The sequence below is a fragment of the Danio rerio genome, chromosome 6 (genome assembly GCF_052040795.2).
Source record: "Danio rerio strain M-AB ecotype USA chromosome 6, GRCz13ab, whole genome shotgun sequence".
In the NCBI taxonomy this organism is placed as follows: domain Eukaryota; kingdom Metazoa; phylum Chordata; class Actinopteri; order Cypriniformes; family Danionidae; genus Danio; species Danio rerio.
The window spans coordinates 2902486-2927766 of record NC_141026.1 but is presented as its reverse complement, the minus strand read 5'-3'; the positions used below and the strand labels follow the sequence as shown (position 1 = coordinate 2927766).

Here is a 25281-nt window from a genome sequence, read left to right as displayed (position 1 = left end):
TAGATTTTCACCACACAGCAAGAAGGTTGCTGGTTCGAGCCTCAGCTGGGTCAGTTGGCGTTTCTGTGTGGAGTTTGCATGCAAATACAGTAAAAATGTCATATATTATAAATATATATATGGCGACACAGTGGCTCAGTGTTTAGCACTGCCGCCTCACAGCAAGAAGGTCACTGGTTTGAGTCTCGGCTGGGCAAGTTGCCGTTTCTGTGTGGAGTTTGCATGTTCTCCCTGCGTTCGCGTGGGTTTCCTCCGGGTTGTCCCTCACAAGTCTAAAGACATGCAGTACAGGTGAATTGGGTGGGCTTAATTGTCCGTAGTGTATGAGTGTGAATGAGAGTGTATGGATGTTTCCCAGTGATGGGTTGCAGCTGGAAGGTCAGATATGTTCTGTGAGCATATTTCTCACTTTAGAACTTCAGGGCATTTGATAAAAAATGTAGAACTGAAGAATAATAAAATATAAAACACTTCAAAAAGGAGTGATTGCTGGTCCAACTTAAAAATATTCATTCATTCATTCATTCATTTATTTTCCTTCGGCTTAGTTTCTATTTCAGAGGTCGCCACTGCAGAATGATCTGCCATCTTATCCAGCATATGTTTCAATCAGCGGATGCCCTTCAAGCTGCAACGCAGTACTGGGAAACACCCATACACATTTACATTCACACACATACACTCATACACCATGGCCAATTTAGGTTATTAAATCCCCCTATAGCGCATGTATTTGGACTGTGCGGGAATCCGGAGCACCCGGAGGAAACCCACACCAACACGGTGAGCAGGGGTGCCTTTGTGGAGTGTGTTGTGGAGGGCCCTTTATAATGTCTGTGGGGGCCCCCTTAATGTATGGGCCCTTAGAATCATCCTAACTTTCCCCCCCTAGCGGCGCCCCTGATGGTGAGAACGTGCAAACTCCACACAGAAATGGCAGCTGACCCAGCCAGGACTCAAACCAGCGACCTTCTTACTGTATGGTGACAGTGCTAACCATTGAGCCACCGTGCCGCCCTGATTAAAAATGATAAAACAATATTGCTAAATAAAATGCAAAAGGTAAACATCAAGATTGCGGCTTTCTCGTGACGCTGTTTTTCATGTTTCTGCATCTCAGTTACATTGTGCGCTTATAAATTATGAAAAAGTATTATAAAATAAGCGATAATATGAAACGATAGACTTTTTATTTTTAACCATTAATAAGTTGGGTAAAAAAATAAAAATAGAATTTTAATAAACAGGAAAAATATAAGGGAAACAAAGAAAATAAAGATTTAGGCAAGTTATGTTGAATCAAAAACAAATATTGTTTAATGGGGCTAATTTTAAAATGGTTTAAAATAAATTAAAAACGGCTTTTATTCCTAGCCAAAGTAATTTAAGTTATAAATATTAAAATATTTATAAAAAAATTATAGGTAATACTGTGAAAAGAAATTCAGCTCTGTTAATCATCCTTTGAGAAAATTTCGTAAAAGAACAAAAATTTCACAGGAGGGTGAATAATTCTGCCCGCAACTCTATGCATGCAATATGAAACATGGTTACAGAGTATGCAATGTTAACTTCAATGCACGAAACGATGCAGCTCTGCATGTGTTTCTGCATGTACAGAAGGACCTGGAGTCTTCCGGAGCCGTGATGGCACCCGCGTCTGTGCCGGGAAACAAGCCAAAACCGCCGCTCTCTGCTTCTCCCAAACATTTGTTTCCTTTCAGGGGGCACAAGGCTCCACATGCTTCCTTAAAAAAACATTTCCGTGCCACGAGCGCTGTGTCGAGGGGACTATTTTAAGATGGTAAAAGAGACACATGAGACCGGACACTTTCACAATAAACTGCTGCACTAATCTGTGGGAGTGTTTGGAGATTTAGAGCTCACTATATACATTCCTGCGTATGACTTTGACTTGTCTATAATTTCTCTTCTGCTTAACAAGAGCTGCATGTATTTGATTTGAAAAAAAAAAAAAAATCAAATGTTAGATATTATTACAATTTCATATATATTTTAAAATGTCATTTATTCGTGTGATGCAAACAATTTTCAGTCTCTTTAACAATGTTTAACAATTATGCATTCATTAGATCCAATAAAATTCAGTAAAATTGTCATATATTATAATTATATATATAGCGACACAGTGGCTCAGTGGTTAGCACTGTCACCTAACAGCAAGAAGGTCACTGGTTCGAGTCCCGGCTGGGCCAGTTGGCATTTCTGTGTGGAGTTTGCATGTTCTCCCTGTGTCGGCGTGGGTTTTCCTCTGGGTGTTCCAGTTTTCTCACAGCGGAGTCGAATAAGTTAAAATGGCCATAGAGTAAGAGTGTGAATGAGTGGTGTTTCCCCTGATGAATAAAGGGACTAAGCTGAAGGAAAATGAATTATGAATGAAAATATACATGAATACTTTATTCAAACTTATGTAAAATTAATTTTCAGTCTCACATACTTTCCAAGACTGCATTAAAAATAATAGTACTAAATTTAAGTAATAGATTTTTATGTGCTGCAATCCAAATTGCATCCAAGAGTTTCATCCAGAAATACAGTAAAACTTTACAAGTATAAAATATTATTACTATTTAAAATATTGTTTTTCTATTTTAAAAAGTCATTTATTTATGTGATGCAAAGCTGAATTTTAAGTCTCTCGGTTTTAGCAATAATGCATTTATTTGATAGAAAATACAGTGAAAAATATAAAAAAATAATGTATGAATAAATTGTTTTAATATACTTTAATTCTGTTCAGCAAACATAATTTTCAGTCTCACATATTTTCCAAGACTGCATTTTTTAAAAATAAAAAAACACAGTAAAAAATCTAAATAAATGAAATACTATTACAATTTAAAATAATTTAATATTTTAAATGTAATAAATTTAAGTATTTTTATGTGACACAAATCTGAATTTTAATCCAATAATACAGTAAAACTGTAAAAAAAATATATTAAATATTATTAAAATTTAAAACTACATTTATTTTCTATTATAAAATGTAATTTATTCCTGTCTTGCAAAGCTGAATTGTCAGTCCCTTATGCTCAAAAAGGATGAATTTCATCAAAAATATATTAATCACAATTTTAAATGTTTTTAACTGTAAAATATTCAATTGTAAAACATAGAAAGTAAATTTTTTATATTTGAAATAATTTTAAAATTTTAAGCTGAAATTTCAATCTCTTAGTTTTAACAATAATGCATTTATTTGATAGAAAATACAGTGAAAATGAAAAAAATATATATATATGAATAAATTGTTTTAATATACTTCATAATATACTATAATATACTATAATTATAGTATAATTTAATATACTATAATATAATTTCTGTAGTGTTTACATATACTGTTCAAGACTGCATTTTTTTAATTACTATTTTAAATAACCTTTTTTATTTTAAAATTTAATTTATTTATGTGATGCAAATACAAATGCTCAGTCTCTTAACAATAATGCATTTACGTGATACAAAATACAGTAAATAATGTAAAAACAATTAAAGTATACAATATTTAACGTTTTAAAGCATACTTCATTCATGTGATGCAAAATTTTTATTTCAGTCTCTAATACATGCCTAGACTGCGCTTTTTCTAAAAAACAAAAAACAGTAAAAACAGTAAAAATAAAATCATTATTACAATTAAAAAGTAAATGTCTTATATTCAAATCAGATTTAAATATAATAATGTATATAGGGCAGCACGGTGGCTCAGTGGTTAGCAGTGTCGCCTTACATCAAAAAGGTCGCTGGTTCGAGTCCCGGCTGGGCCAGTTAGCGTGTCTATGTTGAGAAACGTAAGAAATGTTCTATGTGGAGTCTAAATTGGCCGTAGTGTATGAGTGTGTGTGTGAGAATGTGATTGTGCATGGGAGTTTCCCAGTACTGAGTTGCAGCTGGAAGGGCATCCGCTGTTTAAAACATATTGTAGAATAGTTGGTGGTTCATTCCCCTGTGGAGACCCCTGATAATTAGAGACTAAGCTTTTATTTTTATATGTACAGTATTCGTGTAATGCAAAGCTGATTTTTTTTGTCTTATATGTTTAACAAGGATGCATGTATTTGATCAGAAATGCAGTAAAAATAATCAAAATAATGTTTTAATTTAGTTGTGCTGTTACTTTAAACTTATTATTTATTGAAATATCCTGAAGCAAATGTATAGTTACTACAAACATCATAAATGTCAAATAAATGCAATATGTATTGCTCCAGAATACCAATGCATATCACCAGCTTTCTTTAAGTCAATGAAAAAAAAATAATGAAACGTGCGTAAGTGAGGCAATTATTGAGAACGCTTGATGGTTTTTCAGTAATGGATGTGACATGTCTATGGGAATGAAGGAGAACTGTGGGAAGTGTTATTTTAAGGACACATTTTTTTTTTTTTTTCTGCCGGACACAAAGGGAAAACTGGCAGACACAACCACAGACAGCGGCTCATTACTGCCATATATTAGCATGTCTAATTATGAGAGATTTGCATAGCCAGGCGATCCATAGGAGACAGAGAAAGAGAGAGAGAGAGAGAGAGAGAGAGAGAGAGAGAGAGAGAGAGAGAGAGAGAGAGAGAGAGAGAGGGAGGATTTCTTAAACTGTTCTTACAACTTATGTAAGTTGTAATTATTATTATTATTATTATTATTGTTGTTGTTGTTGTTGTTATTATTGTTATTATTATTGTTGTTATTATTGTAACTACTATTATTTTTTTGCTTTTTATATTTTTTATTTTTCATGTATTTATTTATTTATTTGATTTTAAAACATCTTAAATATTTTTTATTATTAATTATTATTGTTATTATTAATAATATTTTGATTATTTTAATGAACTTTTTTATTTTAAGTAAAAATTATTTTAGTATTCATTTTATTTACTTTGTATTTTATTTTTCATGTATTTATGTATTAAATATTTTTTTTGTTTTTATTTTTATTATTATTACTACTACTATTATTTTTTATATTTATATTATATTTTTACTATTATTTTTAATATTTTGTTTTTCATGTATTTATTTATTTATTTATTATTTTTAAACATCTTAAATATTTTCCTTTATTATTATTATTGTTATTATTTTTATTATTGTTACTATTATTATTATTAGAACTACTACTGTGCTGTAGTAGTATTTTATGTATACATATATTTTTTTAATAGTAATTCATGCATTTATTCATTATTTTTTAAACATCTTAAATACTTTTTTATTGTAGATGTTATTATTATTATTATTATTATTATCATTATTATTATAATAATTATTATTATTATTATTATTATTATTATAACTACTACTATTTTTATTGTTTATATATATTTTTACTATTTTTCTATGCCCTTCCAGCATACTTCCAATACTGGGAAACATCCATACACTGTGGGGACTGTGGGGTAAACCGGAGCACCCGGAGGAAACCCACGCCAACATGGGGATAACATGCAAACTGACCCAGCCGAGGCCTTGAGCCACTGACCTTCTTGCTGTGAGGTGACAGTGCAAACCACTGAGCCTCAGAAAACATCTGAGGCTGTAACAACGTTTCACATTTTCACAGTACCTAATATGATTGTGAACGCATAAAACCTCTCTGAGATGTGTCAGATTGAGTGTTAACCCTTAAACACTAATAAAACTGTGAATCCATCATGTATATAAACGCATGGATGCAGAGAAAGCCTGATTAATGATAAAAGACAGAAAAGTGTCGGGGTTCAGATCCTGCATCCCGAGAGCCCACGGCGATAAATGTTGATTAGTGTTGATTTTGTCCAAGAAACGCCCGGCGACTGACGCGGGGACTAAACTGCAGTGAAAGCCCCCCATTAATCTTGCTCTAGTTTAAGTAGTGTATATTAATTTGTGTCATTTCCAGTAGGTGGAGAGAAAAACGTCTGGTCTGCTAACGGCGAGGAAACGAGTTGCCCAGCAGCACATTAAAGACGCACCGGGGTTGTCATGGCAACAGAAGAATTCACATTCACTTTAACGCAGATTACGCATTTTCAGATTTGATTATAGACGCGTTGGGGTTGTCACGGTAACAGATGACTTCACAATCACTTTAATGCACATTACACATTTTCAGATTTGATTAAAGATGCGCTGGGGTTGTCATGGCAATGGATGAATTCACACTCACTTTAAAGCACATTACGCATTTTCAGATTTGATTATAGATGCGCTGGGGTTGTCATGGCAACAGAAGAATTCGCATTCACTTTAAAGCACATTACGCATTTTCAGATTTGATTATAGATGCGCTGGGGTTGTCATGGCAACAGAAGAATTCGCATTCACTTTAAAGCACATTACGCATTTTCAGATTTGATTATAGATGCGCTGGGGTTGTCATGGCAACAGAAGAATTCGCATTCACTTTAACGCACATTACGCATTTTCAGATTTGATTATAGACGCACCGGGGTTGTCATGACAACAGAAGAATTCACATTCACTTTAATGCACATTACATATTTTCAGATATGATTAAAGTCGTAACATATGGAGAAAGCTGGCAGTTATAGAGGGCCGAGCGGACTCCACCTTACAGTTTTACGACGCAAAGAAAACAGGCAGATAAAATCAAATGGTTTCTCGTCTAACGCCACGCTGGTCATTCATTTCTCGGTGAGCAGGACGGGAGATACCATCTATTGACAAAAGAACTGATTCTGGAACAGTTTATGAGGTGCATTTGGTTTGTGAGGTTTTATTATGCCGGAGAACGCAAATCTGCCATTTTTTTAAATGGTGTTGTTTGTGTAAAGAAAGCAATCCCTGAAGGCTGGTCGGTATATCAAGTATTACAGATTAGACCTTCAGAAGTGAATCGATTCTTTTTTTAACTGCTCATAAGTAAATAGAACATAGGTAAGTAAATAGAAATAAGTAAATAGAAAAAAGGAAAATAACCCAGTAAAAATATTATTCAATCAATCATTTATTCATTCATTCACCTAGTCCCCTTATATCAGGGGTTGCCACAGCAGAATGAACAGCCAACTTATCCAGCATATGTTTTACACAGTGGATTCCCTTAAAGCTGTAACCCTGTACTGGGAAATGAAACATTTTTCTTTATTATTAAATATTATATTAGTATTATATTCTTTATAATTTGTGTTTTCTGTTTGAATTTGTTTCTATTCTGTACCTTTTTACAAGAAGTGAAAAAGGTTCTGATGTCCCCAGAGTGTGTGGCCAAGTTTCAGCTCAAAATACCACACTAATAATGTTTTCTAACTGTTTATAATAGCCATTTTTAGGTTTTGATACTAATTGTGGCATTTTGGTGACTGTCGCATTAAATTCAAATGAGATCGTTCTCTTTTCAAAAGAGGGTGGAGCAACAAATGCCTATGTGTCAGCACAGTGGCAGATTCAAAGGCAAGACTTATGCCGAGTTCAGACTGCAGGATTTTCAAAGTAGTCGTGTCACAGATGTTTTCACACTGCTTGACTATCTGGGCTAGCGTTTCGTCGCTGCTTTGTTTACACTGCAAGATGGTTCGGCGACATGGACATTCACATTGCATGACTTTACTATAGGAAGAATCGCCGACAACTTCGTCCAAACTACGTCTCACAGCCAAAAACATGTAGTATATCTTATGTTATTAACTACATAATGAGAAAGAAGCCTTTAATGGGGTAGAACATGTACATGTTTGCTCACCTGGGTTTAAAGGGAATTATCCATTTCTCCTTAACGTTGATAATAAACTAATTTCTTTCTGTATGAAACGTCAAACAGACACGGTTGCTCCTGAGTCCTGTCAAACCTCCACTAGTTTTTTCTCCATTTCGTGGGTCCAAATAAACCGAAAAAGAGCGCTGTTAACTTCTCCCCCAGCCTCCCGCTGGCCTGCAGCAGGTATACACACACACGCACACACAAGTGAAAGCTGCTCTCTCATTGGCTGTAGGCGATCGCTGGTGTTATTTTCAGTCAAAACTCAATTCACACGGCATGATTTGAATCGCCGACAGCTCCAGATATTCAGCACGCCAAATATCTCACAGGCATCGGCGACTCATCGGCGAATCTCTCAGATCGCGTCTTTGATAGTTCACACTGTGTGATTGTCACTCACGTGCACGAGCAGCGATTTGCCTGTGATTTCAGGCATTTGTCGGCGATTTCTCAAAACCTGTCGGCGAGCCAAAATCGGGGTTAAAATCACGCAGTCTGAACTAGGCATAAGGCCCTGTTTACACTAATGCGTTTTAGTATGAAAACGCATACGTTTTTTCAAGCTTTTCAGAGTTTTTAAGCGCCGAAAACAGAGCGTTTTGGAAACGCCGGATTAGTGTTTTCAGTCTGAAGAGACTAATCATTTACTAACTCATGCTGAATGATCCTAAAAACCCTCAACTACTCTTAAATACAACTGGTTTGTAAATAATGCGATACTTAATTTAGTAATGAAAAATAAATCATTTACTAAGTATGAAAATATAATTATTAAGCACATTTTAAATGTGGTTATAAGTCAAGAATGGAGCATTTGTAGCAGCAGTTATAAACAGCTTACTAACGTTTATTAATGTAGAGTTAATGCTTAACGGATAATGAATTCACTATTTGCTAATGCTTAATAAATGATTTATAGTGTGTAGTTATTATAAAGTGTTACCCACACTTCTCTCTGTTAAACAGAAATTGGGGTATGAATATTAAGGAGGGACAATAGTTCTTAGTCCCCTGTATATATTTTTTTCCAAATGTCTGTTTAATGGAGAATATTTTTTGCAACACAATATTCATCCATTTCTTTTCTTTTCGGCTTAGTCCCTTTATTAATCTGGGGTTACCACAGTGGAATGAACTGCCAACTTATTCAGCACATGTTTTACGCAGTGGATGCCCTTCCAGCCGCAACCCATCTCTGGGAAAACAACACAATAACTTTGCCATGATGACAGCACATAATATTTGACTAGATATTTGAAAGATACTCATATTCAGCTTAAAGTTACTTTTAAAGGCTTAACTAGGTTAAGTTGGGCTAATTAGCCAAGTTATTGTATAACGATGGTTTGTGATTTCAAATAATACTTAAGGGGGGCTAATAATGTTGACCTTAAAATAGTTAAAAAAAAATAAAAAATCTGCTTTTACTCTAGCCGAAATAAAACAAATAAGACTTTCTCCAGAAGAAAAAATATTATAGAAAATACTGTGAAAATTTCCTGAATCTGTTCAACATCATTTGGGAAATATTTGAAATAAAAGAAAATCACAGATTAATTCTGACTTTACCTGTATAAATAATGTTGGTGAATCAGTCGGTTTGATTTCATCATTGTCATGTATAATTTGTTGAATAATTCGAGCACACACACAGATGTAAAAAAAAAAAACACTGGAGCATCTTCATTGACGAGCAGCTCAATCAACGGCAGCCCAAACTCGCCGTCGTGCTTAATTACCAAATAGCATCACAGTTAAATTCCAGCTATTAAGCTTCTTAATATGATTAACACATCTCAATTAGGCCACTGACAATTTGCATAATTCATAAGGTAATGTGATTGTGCTCCAGTGTGTGCTGAGAGAAAACGATGACAGATCTGTGGGTAACTGCTGCTGCGTGCTCGACTAATCTCATTTCTGCCGGAGTGGATCCAGAACGCGGCGGGCAGGGAGGCCGGTCGGTGCGCCCGCGTGCGCCTCTATTATGTGCTGGATTAGGCTTTAGCGTTTCCGCTTGAAGGATGATGAGCCGCTCCAACAGATGTGATTCTCATATCCTGCTCGTTCGAAATGCTGCATCAGCAGGTTTAAAAAAAAAACACAGCCGATGAAAGACAAAGCAGCACATATTAGCAGCGAGCGCAGTGACAGAACGGACCACATGACGCCAAAAAATCAGACCACAAGGGTTTCAACTAAAAATCAATGTTGGGTTTTTGGGGGACATTTAAAAAAAATAAACATTAAGTGATTTCAAATATTTCAGTTTTTATTTTTTATTTTTATTCTTGGCTTTGTTTTTGTCTAGTTTTATGCACGGATTTATCTTCTACGTCTTCTCTTCTCCATAAGTTTTTGCAGATGATTTGAGTTTGTATGCAAACACTTTCAGATGTTATAATATTTCTTTGCTTTCATTGTCTTGCCTTTGTTTTTTGTCTAGTTTTCATGCGTGTGTCCTTATATTTATTTTATTTTATTTATGGATATTAATATAAACAGTTGAAGTCAGAATTATTAGCCCCCTTTTGATTTTTTTTTTTTTTAATATTTCCCAAAAGATTTTTAACAGAGCTAGGAAATTTTCACAGTATGTCTGATAATATTTTTTCTTCTGGAGAAAGTCTTATTTGTTTTATTTCGGCTAGAATAAAAGCAGTTATTAATTTTTTAAAAAACATTTTTGGGACAAAATTATTTGCCTCTTTAAGCTAATTTTTTTTTCCGATAGTCTACAGAACAAACCGTCATAATACAATAACTTGCCTAATTACCCTAACCTGCCTAGTTACCCTAATTAACCTAGTTAAGCCTTTAAATGTCACTTTAAGCTGTACAGAAGTGTCTTGAAAAATATCTAGTAAAATATTATTTACTGTCATCATGACAAAGATAAAATAAATCAGTTATTAGAAATACGTTTTTAAAACTATTATGCTCAGAAATGTGCGGAAACAATCTTCCCTCCCATTAAACAGAAATTGGCGAAAAAAATAAACAGGGGCGCTAATAATTCAGTGGGGCTAATGATTCTGACTTTAACTGTATGTATGTATATATATATATATATATATATATATATATATATATATATATATATATATATATATATATATATATATATATATATATATATATATTTTATTTTTTTTCCTTTACTGATCTTGATTAATTGTACATATTATTGTCATTTTCCACATTAATGTAATGTACTAGTATACATACAGTGTATATTTGTCCAGATTAGTTTTTAGTGTGTTTAAATATGTAGACAGTTTGCACGATACTGGATAAATCTAACATTGCGATATTTTGTTATTCTGCATTATATATTGCGATAAGAATTCAATTTCCCCAGATGACTTGAATATCTCTATTTGGAAAGAATTTGTCATTTTACATTGAGGACGATACACAGAGGAGAATGGCCAGACTGGTTCCAGCTGATAGAAAGGCAACAGTAACTTAAATAAGCACCTGTTTCAACTGAGAGCATCTCTGATCACACAATAAGTCCAACCTTGAGGTGGATGGGCTACAGCAGCAGAAGACCACACCGGGTGCCGCTCCTGTCAGCTAAGAACAGGAAACTGAGGCTACAATTCACACAGGTACACCAAAACTGGACAATAGAAGATGTCAACGCCACAGCCTACTTAAGTATTGTTGCTGACCATGTCCATCCCTTTATGACCACAGTGTCTCCATCTTCTAAAGGCTACTTCCAGCAGGATAATGCACCATGTCATAAAGCGTGAATCATCTCAGACTGGTTTCTTGAACATGACGATGAGTTTACTGTACTCAAATGGCCTCCACAGTCACCAGAGCTCAATCCAATAGAACACCTTTGGGATGTGGTGGAACGGGAGATTCCCATCATGGATGTGCAGCCGACAAATCTGCAGCAACTGCGTAATGCTATCACGTCAATATGGAGCAAATCTGTGAGGAATATTTCCAGTATCTTGTTTAATCATTGCCACGAAGCATTAAGGCAGTTCTGGGGGCAAAAGGGGTCCAACCCGGTAATAGTGAGGTGTACCTAATAAAGTGGCCGGTAAATCTAAATATATATATAAAACACGACATACATAACCACACATACATCCATTTGTTTGTTTCTTTCTTTCTTTCTTTCTATAAAAAAAAAAATATTTGAGACACTGCAGGGGTTATCAGAGGACACATCCTCTGTGTTATTCAACAGGCCTTAGGGCCAATTCTAGAAATGCAATGCTAAATGCCAATAATTAAAACACAACTAAGCATTGTGCATGCAAAAAAGAGGCAGAAAAAGATGCTTTATCTTTTCTTGTTCAAGTCAAAGCGCACATATCCAATAACACACTAATTTACTGCACACTGGAGACTGTGAGCTGCCGGCTATCCGGCTATTCTATTAATATACTGCAGTGTGTGATAAAGTGCTCATTCATTCATTGTTTATAAATGAAAAAAATATGATTTATTTATATATATATATATATATATATATATATATATATATATATATATATATATATATATATATATATATAAATATATATATATATATATATATATATATATATATATATATATATATAAATATATATATATATATATATATATATATATATATATATATATATATATATATATATATATATATATAAATCATATTTTTATATAGTTATATATATAGTTTGAACATTTGACAAACAATGATGTGATGGTAAAATTATGTAATATTTTCAGTAGTTAAAAAATGCATTGCCTTTTTGATTACAGTGTTTTATTAAGTTGTTCAGCTCATAATTCATGCAAATTAAAATAATATCAAATCATAGGTACTGCACATTCAGTTTAAAAACATGAATTGGATTTTGACAATAAACGTTATAAGTTTTGTATTATATAGACTTAAAAAAAATAAAAAATCCGTAATTTTACGGTTTATTTCTGGCAGCTGGGATGCCGAAAAAAAATAAACTTAAAATAAATCTGTAATTTCTGTTAAATTACAGAAATTTATGGTAAAAAGTTTGAATAACAGAAATTTGGCAGAAATTAAATTTTAGGAAATTTCTGTAATTTAATGGCCGTTATTTTATGTTTACGCACCCCAGCTGCCGGAAATAAACCGTCAGAATACAAATTTTTTTTACAGTGTATGTAATATGAATATCATTGCATATTAAAATTTGAGCATTCTGTAAATATTACAAAAATATTCCATACTAACAAAACTTAGAGATAATCCTAGATATACTGTTTTTTAGTAAGATATGCACTGCTGGATGTTTTATTTGACAATTTTCTAGCAAGATTGGTCCTATATTTTAATCAAACCAAAGGTTTTACCAATTTAAAAAATTATGAACAAGCCCTTATTTTCCATTAGTTAATAGTTATGAGTTTATTAGTTAATAGTTTTAATGTTGTACATGTGTGATGTGTTGTTTATTCTGGAATCCTGGAATGTTGAAATCATAGATTTTATTTATTTATTTTAAAAGCAACAACAAAATAGATTGGATTTTAAGAATTGGTTATTCTAGCATTATATCAATATGCAAACAATATCAAAATATCAAAAAGATTTAGCTGCTTGTTTAAACTACTTATTACTGCAATATATATTGCAATATAAACACCATTTTTACCAGATGACTTTAATAGCTCTATTTGGAAATAATTCATTCATTTAGTTTGATTATCATTTGCATAAAATTTAATAAACAAATTGCAATCATTGATAAATACAACAGATCAAAGACACAAGTGAAATAACCAGTGCTTTACAATTTTCTAGGCACTCTTAATAGTACTCGGCTACAGATATCGAATAATAAAAATTAGTTTTATATTCAGTGCACATCAATTTGTTAAGTTAACCTAATCGATTAATGTTGAAACAACCTGAATGAATTATGTGGAACCCTGCATTTTCTACAGTGTGTTTCAAGTATACCTTTCACACATAAAAAAACAACATATTCATTGTGGGTCAATGCACATGATTCCACCAACATCATAAACATAATATCGCACTCTTGAATCAATTCAGTTACATCAAGCATGTGATTGCTAACACCACACACTCTTCAGACATGTGAAATGAACGTCTGTCCGCCATGATTTATTCCGTCTGTAATGAGCTATAGAAGTGTGTACCGAGAGCAAGGAGTCCGGCTTCCCACAGGAGCAGGAATGGTATCTCTGGCTCGTTTCAACGCTGTCAAATATTCGCGCCCTGCCCTACGCTCACCTCATTCTCACCCATCAAAAAATAACATTACATCAGCCCGAAGCCCCGGGCGCTAAACCTTACACTGTTTAAACACACGCCACCAGAAAACGGGCCTTTTGTTGAGGTTTGCACACAGAGAAAACACGGCAAGTCGAGATCTGCGGCCGTTTGACAGACGTTTAGAAGATTGAGATTTATAATCGCCGTCATACGCTTGCCTACAGATGGTTGCAATAAAGACCAAAACATCACACAGTTTTGAAAGCAATAACTTGATTAGTTCTTCATTTTTCTTGTTTTTGCAGACAGAGAGTTTTACTGATTTAAAACAGAAGGTGGGATATTAATAATAATATGTTATGACTCAATCAATAAATGCTATTTAGAAAGGAACGTCTCTATAAACATTTATCCGTTCGTTTTGTTATAGTCTCTATTTAAGGGGTCGACACAGTGGAATGAACCGACAACTATTCCAGCATATGTTTTACATGGCGAATGCCCTTCCAGCCACAACCCAGTACTGGGAAACACCCATTCACAATCATTCATTGGTCACTGGGATGCAGTTGATAGGGCATTCGCTGTGTAATACATATGGCAAAATAGTAGGTGGTTCATTCTGCTGTGGCGACCCCTGATGAATAATGGAACTAAGCCAAAGAAAAATTAATGAATGAATTAATTATTAATGAATTAATTCTTAATAATGCATTAGTAAATATTTTTTTTCCAATGCAACTGAACAAGCAATTAACAGCATGTTTAAAAAAAACAACATAAACACTGTGACAAAGGCATTGGTCACTGCTAATGTTAAATTGTGTGTTAAATAATGTTTGTAAAGTGCTATTATTAAATAAAATGATGAAATACTAATAGTAAAACTATGGCTGGGTAATACAGGAAAAAAATTATCACCATATAATGTTAAATATCATTCGGTATCAATAATTATTGAATATTTTTTAACAATACATTTAGGAAAATTAGGATTTTTTTTACTGTTTTATTTGAATTTACCAACATTGCAAGCATATATATATATATATATATATATATATATATATATATATATATATATATATATATATATATATATATATATATATATATATATATATATATATATAGTAATATAAAATATTATAAAATAATATTACATATATAAAATATATAACATGTTAGAACGTGTGTGTGCAATAATAAAGTGTAAACGCTGAGCAGTCAAAGCAAACTTTAAGGTTGATCAAAATCTGTAAGGTGTCTATAATAATCACACCATAAAACACACACTCTATTAAAAAAACTAACAATGAAAATCAAATCTGAGCTTTAAAGTAAAGGAACCAGCCATCATTATTCAAATACATACTGCAAAATGACAAATTGTGAAGTTGAATGACTATATTACCACTATGCTAAAAACTCTAGCTAGTGGATGGGATACACAAGAAAAAAAAACAAAAAGCCACTCTGGCGAGATCCTTACATCATTTTTTATTTACAATCTCTTCACTGCTGATGTCACGGCACTCATTTGTGTGTGTGTTGTTATTCTGACCTGAGGTTGGCGAAAATCAAGCAGAGTCCGTTCATATGTTCTGTCTAAAAGCATGTGAAAAGTACAAGCGTGTGGATTTGGTTTCCTTTCATTTTTAATAAACGTCTCTCATAACTAGGTGACCATCACCCATTTTCTCAGAGGATGACAAAGGAATAAACCATTGCTGCGGTTCCAAAACTAGTTTGTATTTATGAAGAGAAAGATAAAGCACTGCAGTGTTTGGGTGCTCTGTGTTTATCTGAGTCTGCTTTAATTTCCGAAATGTGTATATTGCATACAAAGTGTAAAGAAGATTGGTTAGTTTCCCTCATGTGAATGGCAGTGCGCTCACTGCATTCGGAAATGTTTTCAACTGGGTGTGCCTGGAAAAGATGCGCACTTCAAGAGTCGATTGGAAATAACACTAAGCTTATTGGCATTCCTTCAAAGGCGCGCTCATCAGCCACATTATAATAAAACTATAGCGCTTCATACCAAAACTTCATACAGATTTTTGAATCATTAACGACAATGGTGTTTGTCAATAAATATTGATAGTTTTATCGGCCCAGCCGATGAAGTAAAACACACTCAAAATAATGACGTTTGCTGTTTGTTCAATCTACAAGTTTAAAATGAGCTGAAACAACACAATTCTTTTTGTTTTTTGTTTATATATTCAATACATTTAAGTTTGCTAAAACTAATAAGGTAACTTAATTCCTTTACGTTATCCCAACACAGTTTGATTATGTGGAAATCAGCATTTTTAACAGTAAAACAAAGCAATCAAATAAAACAAGTATCAGTTTGAGACCTAAATTACCAATGCATTGCTTTTGGTCTGACTTGTTTACCCTGAAACATTTTCTACAGTCAACGTGAAAGACATCTCTCTCAAAAAGAAAAAAAGAGATCTATTCAGACTGGAGTAAACAAATAAAGCCAAAAAACAACAAACAAGCCGCCACCGAGCGCGTAAACAGCCTCCATTAGGGCTTGATTTGGATCTTTCTGAAGTTAAGGACTATTGGAAGACGACGTGAAAATAAGTGACAGGCGCTCAAACCGCAACGGCAGAGCGTCGCTACTGCTTCTCTGTCAAAGCTGGAGGTTCAAGGTGGCGTCACACAACAAACCCTGACATTCAGCAATTAGATGCCTTCACAACCTTCACAAACTTCCAAGAGATCCAAGAGAGGCAGAGACGAATCTCCATGTGTCAGAAACACTGAGACGAAACCAAAGAGTGAGGAACGCAGGTACAGTTGAAGATTATTCGCCCTCCTGTGAATTTCTTTCCAACATTTCCCAAATGATGTTTATCAGAGCAAGGAAATTTTCATAGTATGTCTGATAATATTTTTTTCTTCTGAAGATAGTCTTATTTGTTTTATTTTGGATAGAATTTAAATTAATTTAAGGGCAATATTATTAGCCCCTTTAAGCTGTATTTGTTTTGGACTGTCTACAGAACAAACCATTGTTATGCAATGACTTGCCCAATAACTTAACCTAATTAATGAAGCCGTTAAATGTTATGTTAAGCTGTATACAGTATCTTGAATTATATCTAGTCAAATATTATGTGCTGTCATCATGTCAAAGATAAAATAAATCAGTCATTAGAAATGAGATATTAAAACTATTATGATTAGAAATGTGTTGAGAATATCTTCTCTCTGTTAAACAGAAATTGGGGGAAAATAAACAGGGGGCTGATAATGATTCTGGAGGACTTATCATTTTGAGTTCTACTGTATACTTGCTCTTTCGGCTCTTTCAGGAGTAATGAAATGAGAGTTTGTGCGGTTTCAGGTCTGCACGAGCCGACCGATCTGGCTGGGATTGTTGGAGAGTGTATTTTTGGAAAGCCATTTTGGTGCCAACATGAATCTGTGCTGTTCGCTCCACAGACCACAGACGCTCGGACAAGACATTACAATTGTTTTCATGAGCATGCAAACAAGCGCATTGCTCTACATTGTAAAAAATATTCTATATTTAGTGATTCACAAGTTTTTATTTACATTGTGAATTGCATTATGGGATGTTGATCTCTGCTCTGTCGACTTCTGATGTTGATAATTAAACTCTACAGTTTAACAAAGTGACTTTTATTGACATTTTAATCAATTGAAATAATATAATGAAATAAGTCTGCAAAATAACATGTACTGACAGTTTATTACAAGGTGTTTGTAGCGTAATATGCAACCCCAACCCAGACAATATAGCACTGCAAACTATTAAAAATGTTCATTAAAAGTCACTTTTTACAATTTTTCAAGATTAAAAGTTTAAGAAAGATAAAGCTCCCATAATCCAATTCAAAAGCATAAATAAACAGGGAAAAATAAAAACATAAATCACAAAATACAGAAAACAGCTAATTTATGGATATTTTGTGTGCTTGTCTTTAAGTGCTTGTCTGTACAGTATAGTATCGTTCTATAACTCTAAATACATTGGGTTTGTATGTAGAGATTATAAAAAAGTACTTATCTGTATCTAACAATCACTTCAAATAAGATTATTTTTTTCCCTTATATTCTGATTAATATTATAGCAATGCAGATATTTTAATTGTAATATTTCAAAGCAACCTCACATTTTATGTGTTCAAGCATTACATTAAGACAAATTATATTTTACTAAAATAAGTTTCATTTCCCAGAGATGGTTGCGGCTGGACGGGCATCCGCTGCGTAAAAACATGCTGGATAAGTTGGTGGTTCATTCCGCTGTGGCAACCCTGGATTAATAAAGGGACTAAGCCGACAAGAAAATGAATGAATGAATGAAATAAGTTTTAAGTGCCATGACTGAGAAAAAAATTTTCATTAAAAAGAAAATTGCACTATGTGTTTCACTGAAATGCACTACATTGATCACAACTTTTTTTTTTTACTTATAAATATTAAGCAACAATGTTCATTTTACAAAGCATTTGAAAACCTTTTAATATTACATTTAATCCCTTATTTATTTATTTATTTATTTATTTATTTATTTATTTATTTATTTATTTATTTATTTATTTATTGTTTTTGAAGTTTGAAGTATACTTGATGTAAGATTTGCTTTCAGTAACAACTTTAAAAAGGACATACATATTTTTGGTACTATTTGATTTTTTGTACTATTGATTTTACCAATGAAAATGTGGACCTAGATATAAAATTATCTTAAATTGAATTAAAATTCAGCCAAATATGTTAATCATGTGACTATTTCATGTGAAATCAGCATATCCTCCACATAGCAGCTGTGCAAACCCATACAAAACCATGATTTTACCATAGTAAATGATATATAAAGTGTACATTATTTATTTATTTATTTATTCCCTCCTTTATTTCCTCCTTTATTTATTTCCTCCTTTATTTATTTCCTCCTTTATTTATTTATTTATTTATTTATTTATTTATTTATTTATTTATTTATTTATTTATTTATTTATTTATTTATTTATTTATTTATTTATTCCCTTTTTCATTTATTTATTTATTCCCTCCTTCAATTATTTATTTATTCACTCCTTTATTTATTTATTTATTTCCTCCTTCAATATTTATTTATTCACTCCAGTATTTATTCACTCCTTCATTTATCTATTTATTTTTTTCCCCTCTTTTATTTTTTTATTCCCTCCTTTATTTATTTAATCAGTCCTTTTTGTTTATTTTTTTTTTCACGCCTTTATTTATTTATTTATTTATTTATTCACTCTATTCTATTTATTTTTCATTTTTTATTCCCTCCATTTATTTATTTGTTTATTTATTTATTTATTTATTTATTTATTTATTTATTTATTTATTTATTTATTTATTTATTAATTAATTAATTTATTTATTTATTTATTTATTTATTTATTTTTTATTCACTCCTTTATTCGTTTATTTATTAATTAAATATTCACTCCTTATGTATTTATTTATTTATACACTCCTTTTTATTTATTTATTTATTTACTCCTTTATTTATTCATTTATTTATTTATTTATTTATTTATCCACTCCTTTATTTATTCATTTATTTACTCCTTTTTTATTCATTTATTCATTTATTCGCTCCTTTATTTATAAATTTATTTATTTATTCACTCCTTTATTTATTTATTTATTTATATATTTATTTAGTTAGTTATTTATTCCCTCCTTAATTTATTTATTTATATACATTATTGTGATATTCTGCATACATAAAATGTGCTGTGTGTGTTTACCAGCATTTTACACAGAGTTTGAACAGAGTCTCTAACTTACTGTACAACACAGAGCAAACAAAATGACAGCATAAGCACGCAAAAAAAATCCAGCTACACACACACACATACACAGACACACACACACACACACACACACACACACACACACACACACACACACACACACACACACACACACACACACACACACACTCGGAGTCTTCACAAAGACACATTCCTCAGAGAAGAAAGAAACTATTAGTGGAATGAAAGCAAGTAGTGAAGAGCGCCATGAATATATATACGGCAGACTGAGATATGTCTCAGGCTAAAATAAAGAGTTTTTTCTCCTCCAAAGAAGAATCTGTGAGTGTTTATATTTCCCTCCTCAGCCGCTGCTCCGTTATATCCTAGTAAAAACACTGCAGGGGTCAAAAGGTCAGGTCATGACCCCAGGCCACGTCCCCGGCAGGTGTCAAGAAGAGGCACGCAGGGAGGAGCTTAGAAAACACACTACACACACAATATCACAATACACTACTGCCACACACACAATACATTACACAAACACATACACATATACATACGATACCCTTCTGAAATTCACAATACATTACACACATAATAATCTGCACACACATACGACACACTAACATACACTGTATGCTAAATAGTCATATACTCTATACACTACAACACACTACACACACTCAATCTACTACAGTCACACATAATTCCCTAAAGACGCGCACACACACACACACACACACACACACACACACACGCTGTCTAATTTGTAAGACTTTAGAAGACGGCTTCAGAAGAACTACACCAACACAACGCTGGTTTAAAGGCGTACAGCATGTCATCTTGACCTGTGCTGACTTCCTTCATACTTTCACCCAAAAAAAAAAGGCCAAAGACGAGAGCAGAGCAGCCTGGGATACGTCCACGTCGCTCGGAGCTCGAACTCTGCTTGAACTCCAAAAAGAAAAACAAACAGAAAAAAAAGAAGGAGTGAAAACGCATAACTGTGTCACTCCCTTCTCGGACGCTTCGCAGGAGGGCCGCCGACAAATAACACAAGCCAACGCAGAACTGAATGAAAACATCAGCGGAGGAGACAGAATAAACAGAGATGAGAGCCACCCACGGCCTCACAGCTGGAGCACAGCCGTCACCCAGATAATGATAAAGAAATCGGCTTTATCCTTCATCTAGGCCTTTTTATTTCACGCACTAATGACTGTGAAACTCGCTGGAACCGTTTCCACATCAAACCGCAGAGAGCGATAGCGGCTCGATATCTCACCAGCAGATATCCTATACAGAGACTACACAGCCAGCAGAGCAAAAGCACACCGCACATCATATTTATGACCACCAATAAAATTTCAAATACAAGACAATGCACAAATACAATATTTACTAATGGATTTTGTTAAATTTGGTCATTGCAATGATACACTTTGAGTGGTACAGCTAGTGTAAAAGTAGTCAAGATGATTGGTAACACTTTAATCTAAGTACCAGTGTTAACTAGTGGCTTATTAGAGTCTGCAAGAAATCTATTTGTTTACTTCTGTGAATGTGTGTACATTAATATTTATTCAGGTTTTAGATGCATCTCAGTAATATAATTTATATACTATAATAAATATAGTAATATAATTTATTTATATAATACATGTTCATATATTTTATATACAATACAGGTTGTAAAGTCATATTTTCTGTCTTTTAGCAGATATATTAAATGAGAGATTTTCTTTGTTTACCAAATAAGTGGATCTAATTCAATTTTAATTTGCATTATTCATTGCTTTTGCTAAATTTGGTGGATGCAATCCTAGAATTTCAAAGCTGAATGTAGCTGAATTTTATTATTGTTTTGCAAAAGTAAAAAAATAGTTTTGTGTAAAAGTATTAAAGATGATTGGTAACACTTTAACACCAATTATTATTTTTTTTATTAATTCTTAGTGTTTATATTAGTTTCGTGATTATATTAACACTGTTAATAATATTATGTTATATTATAATTTATATTCATTCATTCATTCATTTTCTTGTCGGCTTAGTCCCTTTATTAATCTAGGGTTGCTACAGCGGAATGAACCGCCAACTTATCCAGCAAGTTTTTTATGCAGCGGATGCCCTTCCAGCCGCAACCCATCTCTGGGAAACATCCACACACACTCATTCACACACACATTCACTATGAAAAATTTAGCCTACCCAATTCACCTGTACCGCATGTCTTTGGACTGTGGGGAAAACCGGAGCATCCGGAGGAAACCCACGGGAATGCAGGGAGAACATGCAAACTCCACACAGAAACGCCAACTTAGCCGAGGCTCGAACCAGCTACCCAGCGACCTTCTTGCTGTGAGGCGACAGCACTACTTACTGCGCCACTGCTTCGCCTATATAATATATAATATAATATAAATTTAATTATACAATTTTTTAAATTATTTAATGTTTTTTATAATTTTTTTGTTTAAATAAAATAAAAATAAAATAAATGTATCAATTTATTACTTCATTTTTATATTATTGAATTATTGAATCTTAATTATTGATATATATATATATATATATATATATATATATATATATATATATATATAATAATTCATTATTATTATTATTATTATTATTATTATTATTATTATTATTATTATTATTATTATTATTATTATTATATTAGGCTAATAATTTTGACATTAAAATGGTGTTTAAAAAATGTAAAACTCTTTTATTCTAGCCAAAATAAAACAAATAAGACTTATATATAAAAAATATTAACAGACATACTGTGAAAATTTCCTTGCTCTGTTAAACACCATTTGAGAAATCTTTTAAAAAGATTTAAAAAAAATTCAAACTAGACTTTAACAATATAATCTTTGATAATATCTAGACTTTTTTTACTCTGTATTAATCTAAGAGCCAATCACACAGCAAAAATGTGCAACAATGTGAATCTAAAAATGTGTTGACATTAAAGATGTACAGAACTTTTGGCCACCGAAAATGTATCGGCCAAAAATATGTAATGCCGTTCTCTAAATTTATGGCTTCAGTGATTGTTGGGGGTACTCTTTTAAATCTGGAAGCATTAACAACTTATATCAATATATATATTGTTATTGTTTAATATGGAAAATAATTATTGAGATTATGTTTTTGCCATATCGCCCAGCCCTATGAGAGACTTGCTTTGTTCACCAAACAAGTTTATCTAAGTAGATTTGCATTGTAAAAATGCACATTTTTTTTAAATGTACATTTTTGTTTTATTTTTTTTATTTTTTTATCTACTCTTAAAATCATTCAGCATAAATCTGAAGATTGTGTACAAACACACACACACACACACACACACACACACACACACACACATATATATATATATATATATATATATATATATATATATATATATATATATATATATATATATATATATATATAAAAATTCTGCAGATCCTGGCTTATCACCTGCATGTTATTAAGATATTTATATCTTATAAGGTTTTAGATATTAAGATTAGAAGTAGTTAAAATTAAATATTTATTAATAAGTAACTATAAAGCACAATGATAATATTCTGGATCTAATCTAACACCTAACTTCTTCTTTAATAGCTATTAAAATCGCTAGTTTACTGAGCTAAAAGTCACAGTTAATGCTTCATCAACAGCGGAAATTGTACCTTAAATCAAACACCAAAAAAAAAAAAAACAATCTCTTCACTTTGATCACAACAAACACACATCAAATGCACAGCAATGACGTAAAACAGCACAGCTCTGTTTTTCCAATTACACCCGTTGAATATTTACATTGCTGAATATGCATAATGCGAACAGCATTGACCAGACACAACATTAGAAATGCACAAGAAACATCCAGCCACTAAAGTAAATAAAGATCTCGCAAAGAATTCTCTCCTCTTTAAAAAGCATAAAGAGAACTTGCCTGTTTTTTCTTTGATTTCACACAGGACGTTGAAGAGTGCTGGCTTCATTCTGTGGCAGTTGAGCGCATGTTTTCTGAAACACAACACAGGGCCGCGGTGAGCGACTGAGCAGACCAACATTTCCTTCTGCCTGCTAAGAGTTATTTATCTGCCTGCTGCCTGAGCGCGGAGCAGTCGTGGAGAAATAAAAGCACTCACACTCAACATTACAGCCTCTGCTTAATGCTGCACAACATTTAGAAAACGCCATTAGTAACATCTACAATCATTTCAGAAATTATTAACAATAATGGATATTTTTGTGTATTTGCATGCAATGTGAAAAAGTAATGTCATTATTGAACATCTTTTCTTTCATTAAACTCATGCATATGCACAAACACTCTTGATTTAGTAATGCATTCACTATTTAGCTTTTAATAACAATCATAACACTGAAGCTGCCACAAAAGCATAAGTCATGAGTGTCTCTGTTTTTTTTTTTTTTAATGCAATTTTAACATCATCTAAAAACTGATGTATACTTAATCTCTGGTTAAGATACAACATTGCGGTCTTTGCTTAACGCTTACTGTATGCATAACATTTATAAAACACAATTAGTAGCATCTACAATCATTTCAGAAAATAATAATGAATATTTTTGTATATTTGCATGTAAAAACGTCATTACTGAACATGTTTTGGAAAACCTTTACTTTTTACTAAACTCATGCATATGCAAAACACTCATGATTTACACTATTTAGCTTTTAATAACAATCATAACACTGCTTCTACAATCATTTTAGAAATTAGTAATGGATAATTTTGTATATTTGCATGTAATGTAAAAAGTAATGTCATTATTGAACATTTTGACTTTTTATTAAACTCATGCATATGCAAAAACACTAATAAATTAGTATGCATTCACTATTTAGCTTAACAATCATAACACTGCTTTTACAATCATTTCAGAAACTAATAATGGATAATTTTGTATATTTGCATGTAATGTAAAAAGTAATGTCATTATTAAACATCTTTACTTTTTATAAAACTCATGCACATGCAAAAACACTCATAAATTAGTAATGCATTCACTATTTAGCTTAACAATCATAACACTGCTTCTACAAATATTTCAGAAATTAATAATGGATATTTTTGTATATTTGCATGTAATGTAAAAAGTAATGTCTTTATTGAGCATCTTTATCGTTTTAGAAACAGTAAACTAAATGCTTTATAATAAACTCATGCATATGCAAAAACACTCATGATTTAGTAATGCACTCACTATTTAGCATTTATTAACAATGCATATACTGAAGCTGCTACAAAAGCAAAAGTCATTAGTGTCTTTTTAAAATTGCAATTTAAACATCATCTGAAAACTGATGAAGACTTTATTAGGAAAAATAATATCTGCTTGAGATACAACAATACAGTCTCTGCTTAATGTTTACTGTAAGCACAACATTTATAAAACTCCATTAGTAACATCTACAACCATTTTAGAAATTAATAATAATGGATATTTTTGTATATTTCCATGTAATGTAAAAAGTAACACTTAAAAA

General features: G+C 32.3%; 1 protein-coding gene across 11 annotated transcripts in view; it reads right to left on the bottom strand.

Annotated features, from left to right (window-relative positions):
* The window catches only part of pbx1b (pre-B-cell leukemia homeobox 1b), a 127349-nt gene that overhangs the window by 95494 nt on the left and 6574 nt on the right, over positions 1-25281 (bottom strand). For all 11 annotated transcript variants that reach the window (XR_015492857.1, XR_015492858.1, XR_015492859.1 and 8 more), the window contains exon 2: positions 23716-23789. Coding sequence is in view for 4 of the 11 variants with exons in the window: in XM_087255992.1 (XP_087112118.1) it covers positions 23716-23789 (74 nt within the window). In the remaining 7 variants the exon portion in view is untranslated. The remainder of the gene's footprint in view (positions 1-23715; positions 23790-25281) is intronic.